This window comes from Rhincodon typus, chromosome 11 (genome assembly GCF_021869965.1).
Source record: "Rhincodon typus isolate 14 chromosome 11, sRhiTyp1.1, whole genome shotgun sequence".
In the NCBI taxonomy this organism is placed as follows: Eukaryota; Metazoa; Chordata; class Chondrichthyes; order Orectolobiformes; family Rhincodontidae; genus Rhincodon; species Rhincodon typus.
This window is the reverse complement of record NC_063342.1, coordinates 43,109,578-43,125,604: the sequence shown is the minus strand read 5'-3', so window position 1 is coordinate 43,125,604 and position 16,027 is coordinate 43,109,578. Positions and strand designations below refer to the sequence as shown.

Below are 16,027 nucleotides of genomic sequence, written 5' to 3'. Positions count from 1 at the left end.
TGAAAATATTTTAAAATGAGGGAACAATTTCTCTCTTTAAAATGGGGATTAAATTATGTTCATGTGTTTTGGTCGACTTATTTCCCACCTTCGAACCTTAATTCAACTGAAAGCTACAATTTAACTTGAGTCAGTGATCAACTCGTGAGAATTGAAATGTTCCATTCACACCCAACCATTCTTACTGAGCAAACACATATTTCTCAACATGAAATGAAATGCCTGATATTTATTCTACAATTAAAAACATTCTCTTCTTTGTTAAAATTCTGTGAATGTTGTATTAGCAATTTACTATCTAGAGTATTAAAATAATAAAGTATATTCTGATTAATGAAATATGCTTTGAATTGCATTACAGGAACCTGTTGGAGGGAAGGAAGTGCAGTTTCAGGTATAATAAACATTAACTGCAATAAATTAATTAAATTTAAATAAAATGTTTTGCTTAATAAAAGTATATTACCCAATAATTTGTATTATCGTTACTGACAATAATTTTGTTAAAAGAGGATTGAAACAAATTCGTCCTTAGTCATTTGTTCTATTCACTGTCTTCATCAGTGATGTGTTAGATGGTATCAGCCTGTTAAGGCATGTCTAAATCAATTGCGGCATTTCTTTTGGTGCATATGATTTGTTATTGGTAAAGTCATCAAGAGATTGTGCACAGCACTTACTATGTTTATCACTGTGTTCCTTTATGGACACCTGTTTTATTTGAATGGCCTGTTTGCATCCTTATTCTGGACTCTCTGTAGGGTCAAGCTTCTTACAGCTGATATTTACCAATTTCTTCTTCACCACAGTTATTGTGGTAGACTGACCGTGCAACACAACAGCATAACTCAATGGTATTGACTGGAAGATTCCCAGTTATTGATTTTTATTAATGTTTGTACATTTTCTGGTGAATGCCAATTTAGCAAAAACAGGATTCTTGGGATCCTACAAAAACAAAGAGCAAATGTTGCTCTGGTATTCTTGTATTACTTTATAGGATGCAGTGTTGAAAGCCTATTATACATAATTACATTGTGTGGGATTTATTTTCTGAAACAGTCTGGTCACCCCAAAAAGAATTAAAGCTTTAACAATTTATTTTTGACATTTGGCACATTTGGACTTTTTCTATGTATGCACAAAGGCTTAAGGTAAATATATTATTTAGAATAAGAGAATATGCCCCACCAGTCAGAATTGAAAATGCTGTTATGATAAATTATATTCATTGTGATAAAACAATGTTTACAAATTATATACTTACTGCTTGATTCTTATTTGAAGTTGTTACTTGATCTACCACTGTATTTTTTAAACCTACAAATTACTGTTGGTGTTAATTTTGCATGCTATTCCTCTGGACATTGGTCCCAGAATGAATCACTAATAATATAACAGTCTTATATTAAAATAGCTTCTCATTGCAATAACTGTCACAGAGCCTTATGATCTTCATCACAGGGCTGCACACATCATCTTGACTTTTTGCTGCTATTTGCTATTCTGTGCTTTCTGAGCCAGCATCTGATGTGTTTCTTTAGATCCCAAAGGGAAGAGGTGATCCATTTAGGTCCACAGCTTGATATGTGTCATGTTTGAGAGGAACGGTGGTGTTCTATTGTCACTTCCTTTTATGCTTCTGTGCCTTCATTGATCTTAAATCTTCAAAATTGCATTTCCAGCAAAATTATACATAATCTATGCTGAATTCTTTTAAATGAGATATTTGGCTTTCAAAGGGATCTGATGTGGCCAAGGATTAAATAAAAAGGCTAAATCATGAATCAAACACCTAGTTTGAGGAATAAGAAAGCATAATCAATTTACAGATTACAAACCTCTAATTACACATTTAACAGTGATTTGGGATTTCTTTTCAACCTGATTCAGTATTATTTAAGTTTCTGAAAAGAACTGTATGAATCATACATGAATGCCTGTTAATTATAGCATGAAAGAGGATTATATTTAGCGGATCAGACTGTCAACAATTCCACTACGTCACTGTAATGGTGGTGAAGCAGAAATTGGAAAATATCAGTGAAAAGAAAATCTGGCGCTGCTGACAGTTCAGAAGAGTCAGTCCAGAGGAGGCAATTTAAATAAAACAGGCATTTTGCACATCCTGGGCACGATCCAAAAGTCAATGATCGAATACCGCAATTGGATAAAGCCAGCAGAGCTGACTAAAACTAGTGGAGAATGAGCTGTTTGGTGACACAAGCTGCACAGTTGTCTAATGATCCTCTCAGGACCCCACAGTCCTTGCTGAGCAGGCCATTGAATTCCTAAAGCAATGATTCCACAGTTTGAAAAAGTCTAGTGACAGCCTTCAATACAGCCCACTGTTGGTGGTTTGCTGTACTCTGTTTGTTTATCTTAAACTATCACAATACATGAAGTGACCACTGAAGAAATACCTTCAGCAAGCTGAGATAACACCAATGGCATTTAAGGTGGTAAGGAGACAAATGCCCCATAGCTCTTCAGCAGCATCACATTGAAGTGTGTTTTAGATGAACAATCCTGCCCCTATTCACTACCTGTTCCAGTGCTACTAGCCTCCAATAAACATATGTAAAAAGAAAAAGTCATCAGGTATGGGCAATTGGATGAATTTGTTAAAATAGTAACTGGTGTTGAATATGTGAGTACAAACAGAAGGTATAGCAAAATGTCCCATAGTGAATGAAAAATGGCAAATAACACTGGGTAATAAAATCTTAGAATCATAGAATCCCTACAGTGCAGAAAGAGGCCATTCGGTCGATCAAGTCTGCACCCTTCAAGGAGCATTCCACACAGACCCAGATACACATCTGCACGTGCACTGATAAACAAAGAAATCCAAAAGTTGCTGTCAGAGATCTGTTGCTTCTCTGTATGCTGTTACAATCTTCATTGATAAAATATAATTTACTGAAATTCTATGAACATATTTACCAAATGAACGGGTTGGGGTTGCTGCATTTAAGAATAAGTTGATTGTTTATTGAGTAATAAAGTCTTAGTCCTTAACAGCAAGTGGGTTTTGGTAGCGAGGGCAGCATTTGTTGCCCATCCCTAATTATCCTTGAACTGAGTGACATTTCAGAGTTATTCACATTACTACAGTTCTAGAGTCACATGGTGACCTGACCAGGAAAGGAGAGCAGAATTTTGTCCCTAAAAGCATGTGAACCAAATGGATTTTACAACAATCAGTGAAAGATTCATTGCCATCATTACCAAGACTGCATTCCAAGACTTGTATTCCATAATGCATTTATTGAATTGAAATTCCACCAGATGCCATGAAAATATATCAATGATTATTAGCCTGGGCTTCTGGATTACTAATCCAATGACATTACTACAAAACTACTGTTGAAAAATCTCTCTGAGCCTGAAAATTCTTTGAGCTTAGTGTGCTTATTCCTCCAAAAGAAAATAAATGCCGTAGATTTTAAAAAATATATTATATATATATAAATATATGTATACACATATATATTTTATACATATATATTAATATGTGTATGTGTGTGTGTGTGTTTGGTTTTGTATCTTATCTATCTGCCTTAATCTCATATGCACATTATTTAAATATATGTTTCCTATTCTTCCTGGTTTGCAATCTGTGTGAATTAGTGAGTTAACTTGAAGAGCCTCACTGTTGCGTGTCCTATTCACAGACATCTTAGATGTCCTATAGATAGAATACAATTGGTCTGACACCCAATTAGTGGAAATGCTTGTTGTGACTCTACTTATGCTTCTATTTCTGCTATAGTTGTGTTGGTATCACAGACTAATATCCTTATGTACCAACATGCTGGGTGAATGGCAAAAGTGATACCACGTATGGATAAGCTTATGTCTGTTACGAAAAGATTTCAGAATGTTACAAAACTATTCTTATTCATTTATTTTACAGCTCCAAGCATACAATGGAGTGGACTTTCAGGGAGAAAGTGTTGAATTTGTAACTGAAATACCCAGTTTACCAAATTTACAACTAAATTCATTTAAAGTTCTTCGAGGATGGTAGGAGTACTAAAATATTTTCTTTATTATTACCTGTCTATACAAATGTGTAATTTTAGGAATCTGCATCAACCATTTTTGACTTTACTTTTCTAAAATAAAGTAATTTTCCACTTGATGATAAAATTCATGCTTAATACATGTTTTGTGAAAGTGCTTTCTGAAGCCCTGTTAATGGAGAATCAAGGGGACATTTTGTTTATAAAGGTTTATGTTTCTGCTACACATAAGAGAACAGTTTTCCGGAGATTTTTTTGTACATAAATTTGTAGTATTAGCAACATCTCCAAAATTGTTATTAGTATTGCAATATAAAACAAAATAAACTGAAAGCATTTTGTGATATACTTATGCTTTTTCTTTTTTTTTGCCTTTCCAGCTGGGTCTTGTATGATGGAAAAGAGTACAGGGGCCACCAATACGTGTTGGAGGAAGGACACTACCCAGACCTTGAATCTTTGGGATATCTGTCAGCCAAACCAATTCAATCTCTGAAGCCCATCAGAAATGTAAGTTTTTGGTATCTCTGGAGTGCAAATCAACATTTGCATCAGTGTAATTGTCTTACAATCAACCTAACTGTCCACTGATCATTCTGCTATGGATCCCTGAAATTACATCACATCTCTTTCTGAGTAGCCAAAACAACCTACTGCCTCTGAATCATTCTTGAAAGCAATTCAATCTCCCTCTCAACACCATAACCCTTTCTTTCAACTTCCCTTTTTCTTCTATCATTAGCTTTGAAACCACTGTAGGGGCACATGGATTTTTCAATCCAAGATGGGCGCCTTCTGCTAAAGTGCTTCGGCTTGCTTAAGTCATGACTCTCACACTCACCATCTCCTGTGTCTCATTTTCTTAATGTGCAACTTTCTGTATTTTCTCTGTTATTTCATGTTAAGTGAACTCATCAGGCTGTTGTGTCACTCTGCACAATTCCCTTGGTTCCATTCCATCAAACTGCTTAGGCATAACGCACAGGACATTTTCCCCTTAGAGCTATTTTCTGTCAGTAGCCAACAATTCCTCTTCCAGGTGATTAGTGTTTGCAAACTGGTGTCATGAGGTTAGCCAATTACTCTCCCTTTTAGTGTAATTTGTCCCCTTTTTTTGCTTTTCAAGGTTAACAATTATAGCTGAGCATCAAATGCATCTGACTTCCTCTACAGAACCTTTCCCATTAAATGCACTGCACTTCTGGCTTTTCAGACTTTCAGAATATTAATTGTTCATAGTTTTACTACCAGAAATAAATTTAGAGGTATCATAAGATATTAGGTATCTCATTCTTCTAAGCTTTTAGTGTAAAACCTATGTACTTGCTTTTGTACACATGTCTCCAGGGTTGCAGAACGTACACATTATCAATTTGTGGCATACACAAAACGCCAAACTTGGTGCTGTGGATTTGTGGCATGAATCAGAGGTTATTTTGCCTATCATACTATCTCTTGAAATCAGTTCTACAAGCCTCTGCAGTAGCAAGTGCAAAATGACATTTAAATTACCCCACATTGTCTTTGGCCAATTCTGAAAGACAATAGAACTTTTCCATTTTAAAGGGTATTTTCCTTTGATTAGTCAGTATGTGAGATATTTATCAGTGTGCTGTGAACATTTGGACTTGTACCTCAGCCTTAAACAACCAATGAGAGCAGCAGCAACAGAGTAGACTGGGATGAATGGAGGTCTAGCAAGCATGATGTTTCACTTAGTGGTTATGGCTGAGTAGAATATTGTTCATCTGATAAATTCTATCAACATTTTGTACAAGTGCCCATTGAATTAGTTAATATTAGCAGTAAAGATATAATGAAAAAAACAGGCAAACTAAGCAACAACATATATTCAACAACACTGTCAAGACATAATGGGACAAAAATAAAACCTATCTAATACTGATCCTCAGGCCAACTGATAGCATGATGACTGATTGTTTAATAGTACATTAACTGTGGCAATATAAAGTTTGCATTTAATTCAGTACCTCAAAATTCTTGAGAACTCTGCTATGACCAATATCATCAGTAGCCTGGATTTTCCACTTAGCATTATGATGACGATATATTGGTAGTGTAGTAATGTCATTGGACTAATAAGTTAACCCTGGATTAATGCGTTGTGGATATAGGTTCAAATCCCACTATGGTAGATGGTGAAACTGGATTTTAACTAAAAGTGGCTGAATAAGACCATGTAACCATTGCTAGCTGTTGTAAAGACTAATCTCTTTGTGAAGAAAATCTGTCATCCTTATCTGGTCATGTGACTCCAGATCCACAGTAATGTGGTGAATTCTCACATGCCCTCTGAAATGGCCCAAAAACCACATAGTTCAAGGGCAATTAAGGATGTACACTAAATGCCACCCCTACCAGAGGCATCCACATCCCATGACCAAATAACCAATTCCCTTTTCCCATGAATATCACCATTCTTACACTAACTAACAACTATGGTCATATTTAAAATATGAACATCTGGCATTCGCAGGCACTAAAGAATGAATGTAGTCTGATCTGAAATGACCAGCAATTCCTCTGGAAATATTTAGTTAGCTGGGTTTTCCATTGAAAATACCCTGCCTTTTAGTCTGTGGAAGGTGAAACCAATGGGATGGGAAAAGCTGATCAGGTAGCATGGTAGATGCACGGGCACCATCTCTATACGGGAATATAGGCTATGAAACTGCTTAAAATCTCCACCAATCTTCAACTGCAATTCTGGCAGGAAAGCAGCAGCAAGTCAACAACTTATACTTATATGAAACTTTAATTTTTTTCTTTAATGGGATAAGTGCATCATTGGCAAGTCCAGCATTTGGTGCCCATCCCTGATTAGCCTTGAACTGAAGTCTATTCCCCTGTAAGACCCTGGCAATGGGAATCCATTGAATGGATTCAATGTTACTTCAGAATGTTACCTACCTTTCAGAGTTTCCCTTACTATAAGTGCCACCATGAGCAGTGGCAGCTCCAAGCAGTAGACACACCAGAGGCCTAGAAACAACAAGGGACTGCAGGCCTATAGGTAAGTAAAGGGTGAGGGAAAACATGGAGAGGGTTTTGAAGGAGAGAGAGGGCAGAGGGTGCATCGGAAGCAAAAGCAGGATACGATTTCCACCATCTCACCTTTCTCAATGCTGCATCTCTACTTCAGTCACTATGAGAAGCTGTATTATTATTTAATGATATCAGCTATGCTTACATTAAAAATTTGTCATGTGATCCTGTTGTTATTTCTTGTTTTAGGATTTTTCTATGCCTTCCATCAGCTTATTTAGCCTTTATTCATTTGAAGGTCAAGAGCTGATTCTTACAGGAGGCATTAATTACTGGAAGGACAAAGGTTTTTACCAAATGCCAAAATCAGTCAAGGTGAACAGTGGAATGTAAGTAGGCGTAAATCACTGAATCTCTAATATTCTGTTGTTTAGAAAATATATTTATTTCTGTACTAGGTTGAAGAAGCCCAGGGAATGTAATTGATTCTGGGTTAGTTAACACAGTTAAAAGAAGCTGCCATGATATCTGTGAAGTGGAAGGTTTCAGAACTACCAGGATAAATTAATTAAGGTCATATCCCAAGAACAGGCTGGCTCACTAGGTATACAGTTTCCTTTAGGCAGCATTCAACTCAAGTGAAACTCTGTACCATTAATGCAGCATCCCTGCCTAACATAGCATTATCTGATTTTTTTTATTATGGGAAATAAAGAAGAGAATTCAATGATCCTTAAAAAAATAGAGAGAGGAAGACAGGAGATGGTAATAGGTATTCAGAAGAATATGTACAGCCTCAGGATGAAGTGGGCTTGACAGCCAATTACCATTTCTTGCTCCTGCAATTTCAACTTTCATATGCATCCTTGAACTAAACTAAGCCAGGCTAATGTAAAATAGGCTTATATGGATAAAATGAATGATCTCATGACCCCAGAGTAGAGCTGTGCTTGGACTGGATAAAAATTGGATTTAGGGCAAAATTACAATAAGCCAATTCTGGGTCCTACATTTCCTTTAGACACATCTTCCTCTTGAACATCGATTGTAAGTAACACGTGGATAAAATTATACAATGAAAAAAATTTTTTCTTTTTGCTTATAATTATAACTCAAAATTGCAAATGGCCATTTTCACAACTACTTTTCTGTATAAACCGATCTGTAGCATGTTTATTACTGTTTCAGTCATGTATAATTGGACAGCTGTTAATGAAATTAACAATTCATTTAGTTGAGCTCTCTTATCTGATCTGACAGCCAAATAGAAAGTTTTAAGACCATAACAAGTGGGTTGAATTATTAAAGTGTCATCCTTGATAAAGATCAATGATGATAGGTAGAAATGGATCTGAAATTAATCAATGGTAACCTTTAAAAGAGTAAAAGCAACAAATTTTGTAGCGGTAAAATGCAATGATGAAAATAAAAGAAGGAAGTGAAGCAAAAGAATAGTCAATGAAGTGATAAACATTTTCTGTTTGGCAATTGAACACACATTTCCCAAGTTTTTCTTGAACTGGTGCAAGATTCTTTCACTCTTCCAGGAGATTGCATAGCTGTAGTATGAGGGGCAGCTGTGGATCGTGGTGTAGCATAGTAACATCACCACAGTACAGGACAGTGTCAATAGACTAACTGGTCATTTCTTAGCTTTCATTGCCATATGTGATTCAAATAGTGCCCTGAGATCTTTCAACTACTGTTCAGGAAGCAGATTGGAATCTTGTTATAATGTCTCATCCATTGCCTCGAAAAGTACAATACTCCCCCAGTATTTGACTTTTCAGTTCCAGCTTAGATTGGAATCGGGACGGAAAACTCAACAATGGTTGGAGTCACACTCATCCTGAGTATGAGAAGAATTGCACTGATTGCCAATTAAAGACTGTCAGCCAGACTCATGGTTTGGCATAGTTGGCGTGTACTGGAAGCAACACACAGGGTCATGTTCTTTGCAGGAAGAAAGAACATTTACACACACTGTGCCTCTTTCAATTCAACAAAGTTGGTGACAGCCTTTCTCTGGTTCATTTCTTAGAAAATACCTCAACCAATCAGAGTCAACTTTTCTGATTCAAAATTTAAACAGGGCCTGTCAGTTAATTAGTGTGTTCCCCATAGCAACAGCTCAACCAACCACTTGCCAACCAATCAGCACTCGCCTCTCATTATAAATTTAAGTGTAAATTTGTCCCCCTTTACATTGGTATTTGCATGAATTGTTTTGATGAACGCAAGCCGAAAAGCTTCAAGAACATGTGTCTTTTTTCAACAATACGCATTATGGTAATAGTTCTTTTACATGGATCTACTTACATTAATCCCATCCCCTGCTTTTCTGCTGTATCTATTTAAATTCTTACTTTAAAAGTAGCATTTGTATCAAAAGTTGATGGTTTTTCTGTTCAGAACCAGCAACCGAAACAGGAAAAATGGCAATGAAAGGATGAAAAATGTTATAAGATACATGTAAAGCAACAAATCAACTTAAAGGCACAGAAAACAACAAATGCTGGAGATCACAGTGGGTCAGACAGCATCCATGGAGAGAAAGCAAGCTAACGTTTCGAGTCTAGTTGACTCTTCATCACAGCTGAAAGGCACACCTTGCTCCTTGCCTTCTTACATAACTAACATGTAACTTTGTGAATTTACAAAAAACAACTGTTTCACAAAGATTTGTTCTATCAAAATTCTGTTTCATACATGTAGTATATTTAAAATTAGAACTGGGAAATATTTTATGAAAGGAGTAATAAAGTCACCATAGTCTTATTAGCAACAGTCAACTGGGGTGAATTTAACCTGAGGATAACCCACCTCAGGCAAGGGGCAAGGTTGAGAAGAAGGAACGTTTGTGGTAACCTCAGCTGGTACAGGAATTGAACTCATGCTTTTGGTATCACTCTTCATTGCAAACCAGCCAGCCAGCCAAATGAGCTAACTGAAATATTTTTGTAACCTCACGACCCTCACTCCTAATACCTAATAATTGAACCATTTCATTGTAAGTAAAACACTATTTAATCTGGAATGATCACAAGTGAACTGAATAAACTTCCAATTGCATATTTATTTGAAATCAATGCCAAATTAAAATGCTTCTACTGTGCACCTTGGGACAAACATTCTTGAGAAGTAAATTCACATTGACGAATTGGCAATAATACAAGGGAACATCTAACATGAAATGAATTCAGTATTTCCATTAAACAAATCAAGCAAATGAATGATTCAGCTCTCAGTTTACAATTCCTGATAATGTGTTGTCTGTTTATTGTCAGATGGATAGCCTATGACCATGCCAACTTAAGAGGAAGACAGTTTCTCTTAGAATGCACTGAAATTACTGATTGGAATGAATTCAGTGAAGGAAGGGCAATTGGTTCAATTCGTCCACTTGAACACGTAAGTTATTAAGCTGTTGTAATTGAAAACTATATGAGAACCATCAGTATCATGACTCTGTATCTCATATTCTGATAAGGCCAACATTTATTGTCCATCCCTAACTGCTCTCAAACTGAGAGGCCTGCCAGGCCTTTTCAGAGGGCAGTTAAGAGCCACCCGCATTACAGTGGATCTAAAGTCACATATAATCCAGACCAGGTAAGGATGGCACTAATGAAAATTAATGAACCAAATAGATTTTAAAGACAATTGACAATGGTTAATTCATCACCATTAGACTAGCTTTTTGTCTTAATTTCAATTTCACCATCGGCCTTGGTGGGATTTAAATGCAAGTTCACAAGGCATTGTCCCGGGGCTCTGTGTTATCAATCCAGTCACATTATCACAATGTCACCATTTCGCATTTATTGCATGCTTTTCCAAACCTTACCCCAGAATTTTGTACTTCCAATTCTTCATCTGAATTAAACAATATGTTTCCCAAAAGATTGTGGCTGTCTCCTGCTTTTGAAGTTGGATAAATAAGACCTTCTCTGCCTTTTGCTTTTTTAAAACTGGTCTACTAAAAGTGTGGATGATTACCCAGATCTTGCAAGAGGAAGTGTACACTGGAGTTGCATGATGGGAGCACATGGAAGGCCTGACGCAGTTGATTCCATGGGAATAGCCTGGGAAATTGAAACAGCTGAAATTACCTGGGATTTAGAACCCTTCAAAAAAGGCCCCAGATCTAAGTTAGAATCAGAGACTTCCAATGGTTCTGACAGCAATAGAAACTCAGCAGGTCTGGCAGCATCTGTGGAGAGATAAACAGAATTAACGTTTCAATTCCAGATAACTCTTCCTTGGAACTGAAGAGGGCTGGAAAACTGGGCTTTATGTAATACAAAAATCAGGGAGGAGGCATATAGGGAAGAGATGGTCAGGGTGCCTAGAGCAAAAGACAAAGAGAGTGGTAATGGTAGTAGAGAAATGATGGAAATGGTGTTAATGGTAGGTTTTACCATTTGCTGAGAGCGAAGCCGTGCAGACAAGACCTTGAAGGGGGAAGAGGTATAATAAAAATGGAGGACAGTGTTCATGGTCTGAATTTGTTGAACTTAATGTTGAGTCACAAAGGATGTAAAGTGCAAATAAGATGATCTTCTTCCAGATTACATTGGGTTTTACTGGAACACTGTAACAGGCCTAACATTGAAGTGTTAGCATGAGAGCAAGATGGTGTATTGAAATTGCAAGTAACTTGAATGTCAGGGTCATACTTATGAATGGAGCTGAGGTGTTCCGCAAAGTGGTCACCTAGTTTGTTTTTGGTCCCACCAATGTAAAAGTGACTACATTGTAGCAGTGAATGCAGCAGACTAAATTGAAAGAAGTAAACAAGTAAACTATTGATTCACCTGGAGGGTGTCTTTGAGGTCTTGGACATTAAGAAGGTAGAGATAAAAGGGAAAGTGTTACTTCATTTGCATGGGAAGGTGCCATGAGAGAGTTGTGGAACAGGGTGTCACGGATGGTACAGATCCTGTGGAATGCTGACACCTGAGGGTGGAAAGGGGAAGATTTGTTTGGCTTTAGGATCTTGCTTGAGGTCACAGAATGGCAGTGGATGATCCTTTGAATGCAGAGGCTGGTGGATAGAAAAGTAAGACAAGGGGAACGCCATCCTTTTACTTGATGGGTTTTGAAGGGTCAAGGGCTCTGTGGGGGATATGTGTTGATTGAAGAGAAAGGAGATCATGACAGAGGCAGCACTATGGAGGATGTCATCATCAGAACAGTTGTGACAGAGAGCGAGAAACTGGGAAAATGGAATCCTTGCAGAAAGCAGGTTGTGAAGCTGTGTAGTCAAGGTAACTTGGATATTGGTGGACAGCCTGTCCCCAGAAATGGAAACAGAGAATTAAGGAAGAGAAAGAAAGAGACAGAAATGGACCAGGTGAAGGTGAGCGCAGATTAATTTTTCCAATTGTGGATGAGAGCAGGAAGCAGCATCGATGACATCATTGATGTACAGTTGGGGTGGCTGCAGTGGGTTGGCAAAGGGGTTTGGCAGAAAGGATACTTGACCAACAATGGCAAAAGTTTGAGAAGTTATAACTCACTGTAAAGATATATCGTAATGAGGAAGAAGGAAGAGGATAAACTGACCATGGCTAGCCAAGAATAGGATAAGAATAGTCAAGGCATTCCTGGTCTCTGTCCAATGTTACGTGCTCATTGATATAAGAAACTTCATGTATCAGTGTTGGTAGTCCGTTAACAGCACCTTGGCTCTGAACCTGACTGAGGCATCAGTAAATGGCCTGAGCAAACATTCTTCCCATGTTCAGTACCAGCATGCTCCTTCAGCATCCATGTATGTCTGGTTAAATACTCCAAGGCCAGCCTTCAGGCTGTGGATTTGGCTTTGTGCTTTGCCCAAGCAAACAAGATCATTGAATTTTTTTACAATAGAGAATCCAATTCTTACCGCTTCATCAGCTCACTGTCTCTGGCTTCCAGCCAACTAACAGTTCACACCCATCAAATTCAATGTCTGTGACTGCTTCTTCCTGAGAGTGAGATACAGTCCCAACTGTTGTAAAATGACGTAGCTTGTATCTGAAGGGGTTAATTGATATCACTTGATAAGCTTTGTCCATCAGGAGATAATGGGTTCTTCCTCGGAGGAGATAACCAGAGGTTGCCTCTAGCAAGTTCTGGTTGTGTTCAACTTAAGTATATCATGCTTTATTGCTTGTTCTTGGTGTTTCCAACATAGAGTTAGATTAATAATATGTAGTGGGTCTTATTAGTTGGCTGGATGGCTGGTTTATGATGCAGAATGATGCCAACAGCATGGGTTCAATTCCCATACCAGCCGAGATCACCATGAAGATCCTACTTTCTCAACCTCACCCTTTGCTTGAGGCATGGTGACCCTCAGCTTAAAATCACCATCAATCATCTCTCTCTACTGAGAGAGCAGCCTTATGGTCCTCTGGGACTATGGCAACTTGACGTTACTAGGTTTTAAGTTGAGCCAGGAGACAGTCTTGTATTTCAGCTGTAATATTTCTAGCTATTAAGTAATATGTAATAAATATTGTTATTATTCATTGATATTGAACCCAGTCTTTACTGAAGAATTCATGGTGGCATCCTTCTCATTTGCTATCAGTAGCTTAGACTGATATTAACAAGGATTGGTGGCAATGAATCTATCAAATGGCAGCAGTAGTGGAATCTGAAGACTTCACTCAACTATACTTTTAAAATATGGTGAACAGCAATGGGGATTTTGGTCAGATAGTGCTAACCTGAAAAATATTAAGTTTTACAAATGCCACAGCCATTTGAGTAGAAGAAAAAGACAGGTATGAAGCCTGCTCGTTGAAGATTGCAACAGTGAGACATAGTGAAAACTACTGAAAAAGCTTATGGAGGCCATGAAAAGTCTTACCAGAACTGCGACAGGAAAAATGCAAATCATAAACCCTGGGTACAGTAGTAGATATTGGACCCCCAAAGTAAGTTCAGTTCCTGAGAGAAATGGTGAGCATTTTTAGATTTAAAAAAAAATTCTAAACTGAGAAGCTGGCAGCAGGCTTAAGTCGCTATCTAAATCAAATGAGCATTATTAAGATAGTTAAAATTAGCAAAGAAAGGCACTTATTAAGAAAATCATTAAAATAGCAGTATAACTAGATAGAGGTAAATGTCAGATGCTACATTTTGGTAAGGAAAATCAAGGCAGAACTTATACACTTAATGGTAAGGTCCTGGGGAGTGTTGCTGATCGAAGAGACCTTAGGGTGTAGGTTTATAGTTCCTTGAAAGCAGAGTCACAAGTAGACAGGATGGTGAAGAAGGCATTTGGTATGCTTGTCTTTATTGGTCAGTGCATTGAGCATAGGTGTTGAGAGTTCCTGTTGTGGCTGTACAGGACATTGGTTAGGACACTTTTAGAACATTGCGTTCGGTTCTGGTCTCCCTGCTATAGAAAAGACATTGTTAAATTTGAACGGGTTCAAAAAAGATTAACAAGGATATTGCCAGGGTTGGAGGGTTTGAGTTGTAGGGAGAGGCTGAATAGGCTGGGGCTATTTTCCCTGGAGCGTTGGAAGCTGAGAGGTGACCTTATAAAAGTTTATAAAACAAGAACGGCATGGATAGGGGAAATGGCCAAGGCCTTTACCTGAGGGTAGGGGAGTGGGAGTCCAAAACTAGAGGGCATTAGTTTAAGGTGAGAGGAAAAAGATTGAAAAAGGACCTAAGGGGCAATTTTTTCATGCAGAGGGAATTGCACGTGTGGAATGAGCTGCCAGAGGAAGTCGTGGATGCTGGTACCTTATTTAAAACATTGAAAAGGCATATGGTTGGGTATATGAATAGGAGGGGTTTAGAGGGAGAGCTGCCAATTACTAGCAAATGGGACTAGATTAATTTAGGATATCTGGTCAGCACAGGCAAGTGGGACTGAAGGGTCTGTTTCCATGCTGAACATCTCTGTGATTCTATGATTCTATAACCAACAAATTATAGTGAAAATTTGAATGCAGTAGTTTACTGAAAATATGTTGTGAAGGATTTTTTTTATTGTTCAACTGAAATTATTGATTCAAAACACAAGAACAGTTCAATGTAAAATGGCAAGAAGTAAGACTTTCCCCCAACTTGGGAGAAAATAAAAAGGATAGCACTTCTTCATTTTAGAGCATTTCCACAATCTTTAAATGCCTGAAAATAGCTTTTCTTCTACAGAAATAGGAGGATAGTCCTGAAATGTTTAGAAGTTTTCAACTTTAATTTATGTAAAGACATTTCTGGGAAAAGAAAATAAGAATATCAAAGTTAAGATCCTTTACTAAAAAACAAACATATTAATTCTAACACTTTATTTGCAATACATCTTCAGGGTGCAGCAATTAAAAATAATTGCAATATTCAAAAAGATACTCTAAAAACTTGAAGGAAGTATGTATCATATATGAAGTAATTGTACGATTAAACATGCTGTACAAAATTATCTACATACGCAAAAAATGTTGTTAAAGTCCTTCATCAGCTTTCAAGTAAATAAATTAAACAGAAGAGGCAACAACAATTAAATAGGACTATGAAGAAAGAGTTTACACTTCCAAACAGCTTTAAAATCTCATTCTTCAGACAGGGAATTCATCTGAACTGTGTAGAAGGGATAATCCATGGGATACAGAATTTCTTCAGGATTACAGAAGAAATCCAGAGAAAACAAGAAAACGTTTTCTTTATTCTGAGGTCTAATTGTAGGCCATGTATTAAAATGACAGAAAGTAAGAGAAAAAGTAGGTATCTTTCACAATATTATAAAAGTATTTCACATTTACTTTCAGTGCCAATTGAATAATGAAAGAAACAGAACTTTTTAAAATAATACAGCTTCCAGACGGACCTGTTGACAACTTTATCGAGCTTCACAAATTGCTGGAATTTTGTGACTATTGTAAATTACAACCAGAACTAAGCCAAGTTAGAATTGTCGTTGGGATTTCTCCTTCAAATATATTACAAGCAAAAGACGATCTTGTGTTGAAAAGAGTTGTCCAGATGGT

At 37.3% G+C, this 16,027-nt stretch overlaps 1 protein-coding gene across 1 annotated transcript in view; it reads left to right on the top strand.

Annotated features, from left to right (window-relative positions):
* The window catches only part of LOC125484424, an 84,048-nt gene that overhangs the window by 54,808 nt on the left and 13,213 nt on the right, over nt 1–16,027 (top strand). Inside the window, exons 16-20 of the mRNA XM_048603103.1 lie at nt 362–394; nt 3,920–4,029; nt 4,409–4,538; nt 7,284–7,423; nt 10,322–10,445. Of these exons, the coding sequence (XP_048459060.1) occupies nt 362–394; nt 3,920–4,029; nt 4,409–4,538; nt 7,284–7,423; nt 10,322–10,445 (537 nt within the window). The remainder of the gene's footprint in view (nt 1–361; nt 395–3,919; nt 4,030–4,408; nt 4,539–7,283; nt 7,424–10,321; nt 10,446–16,027) is intronic.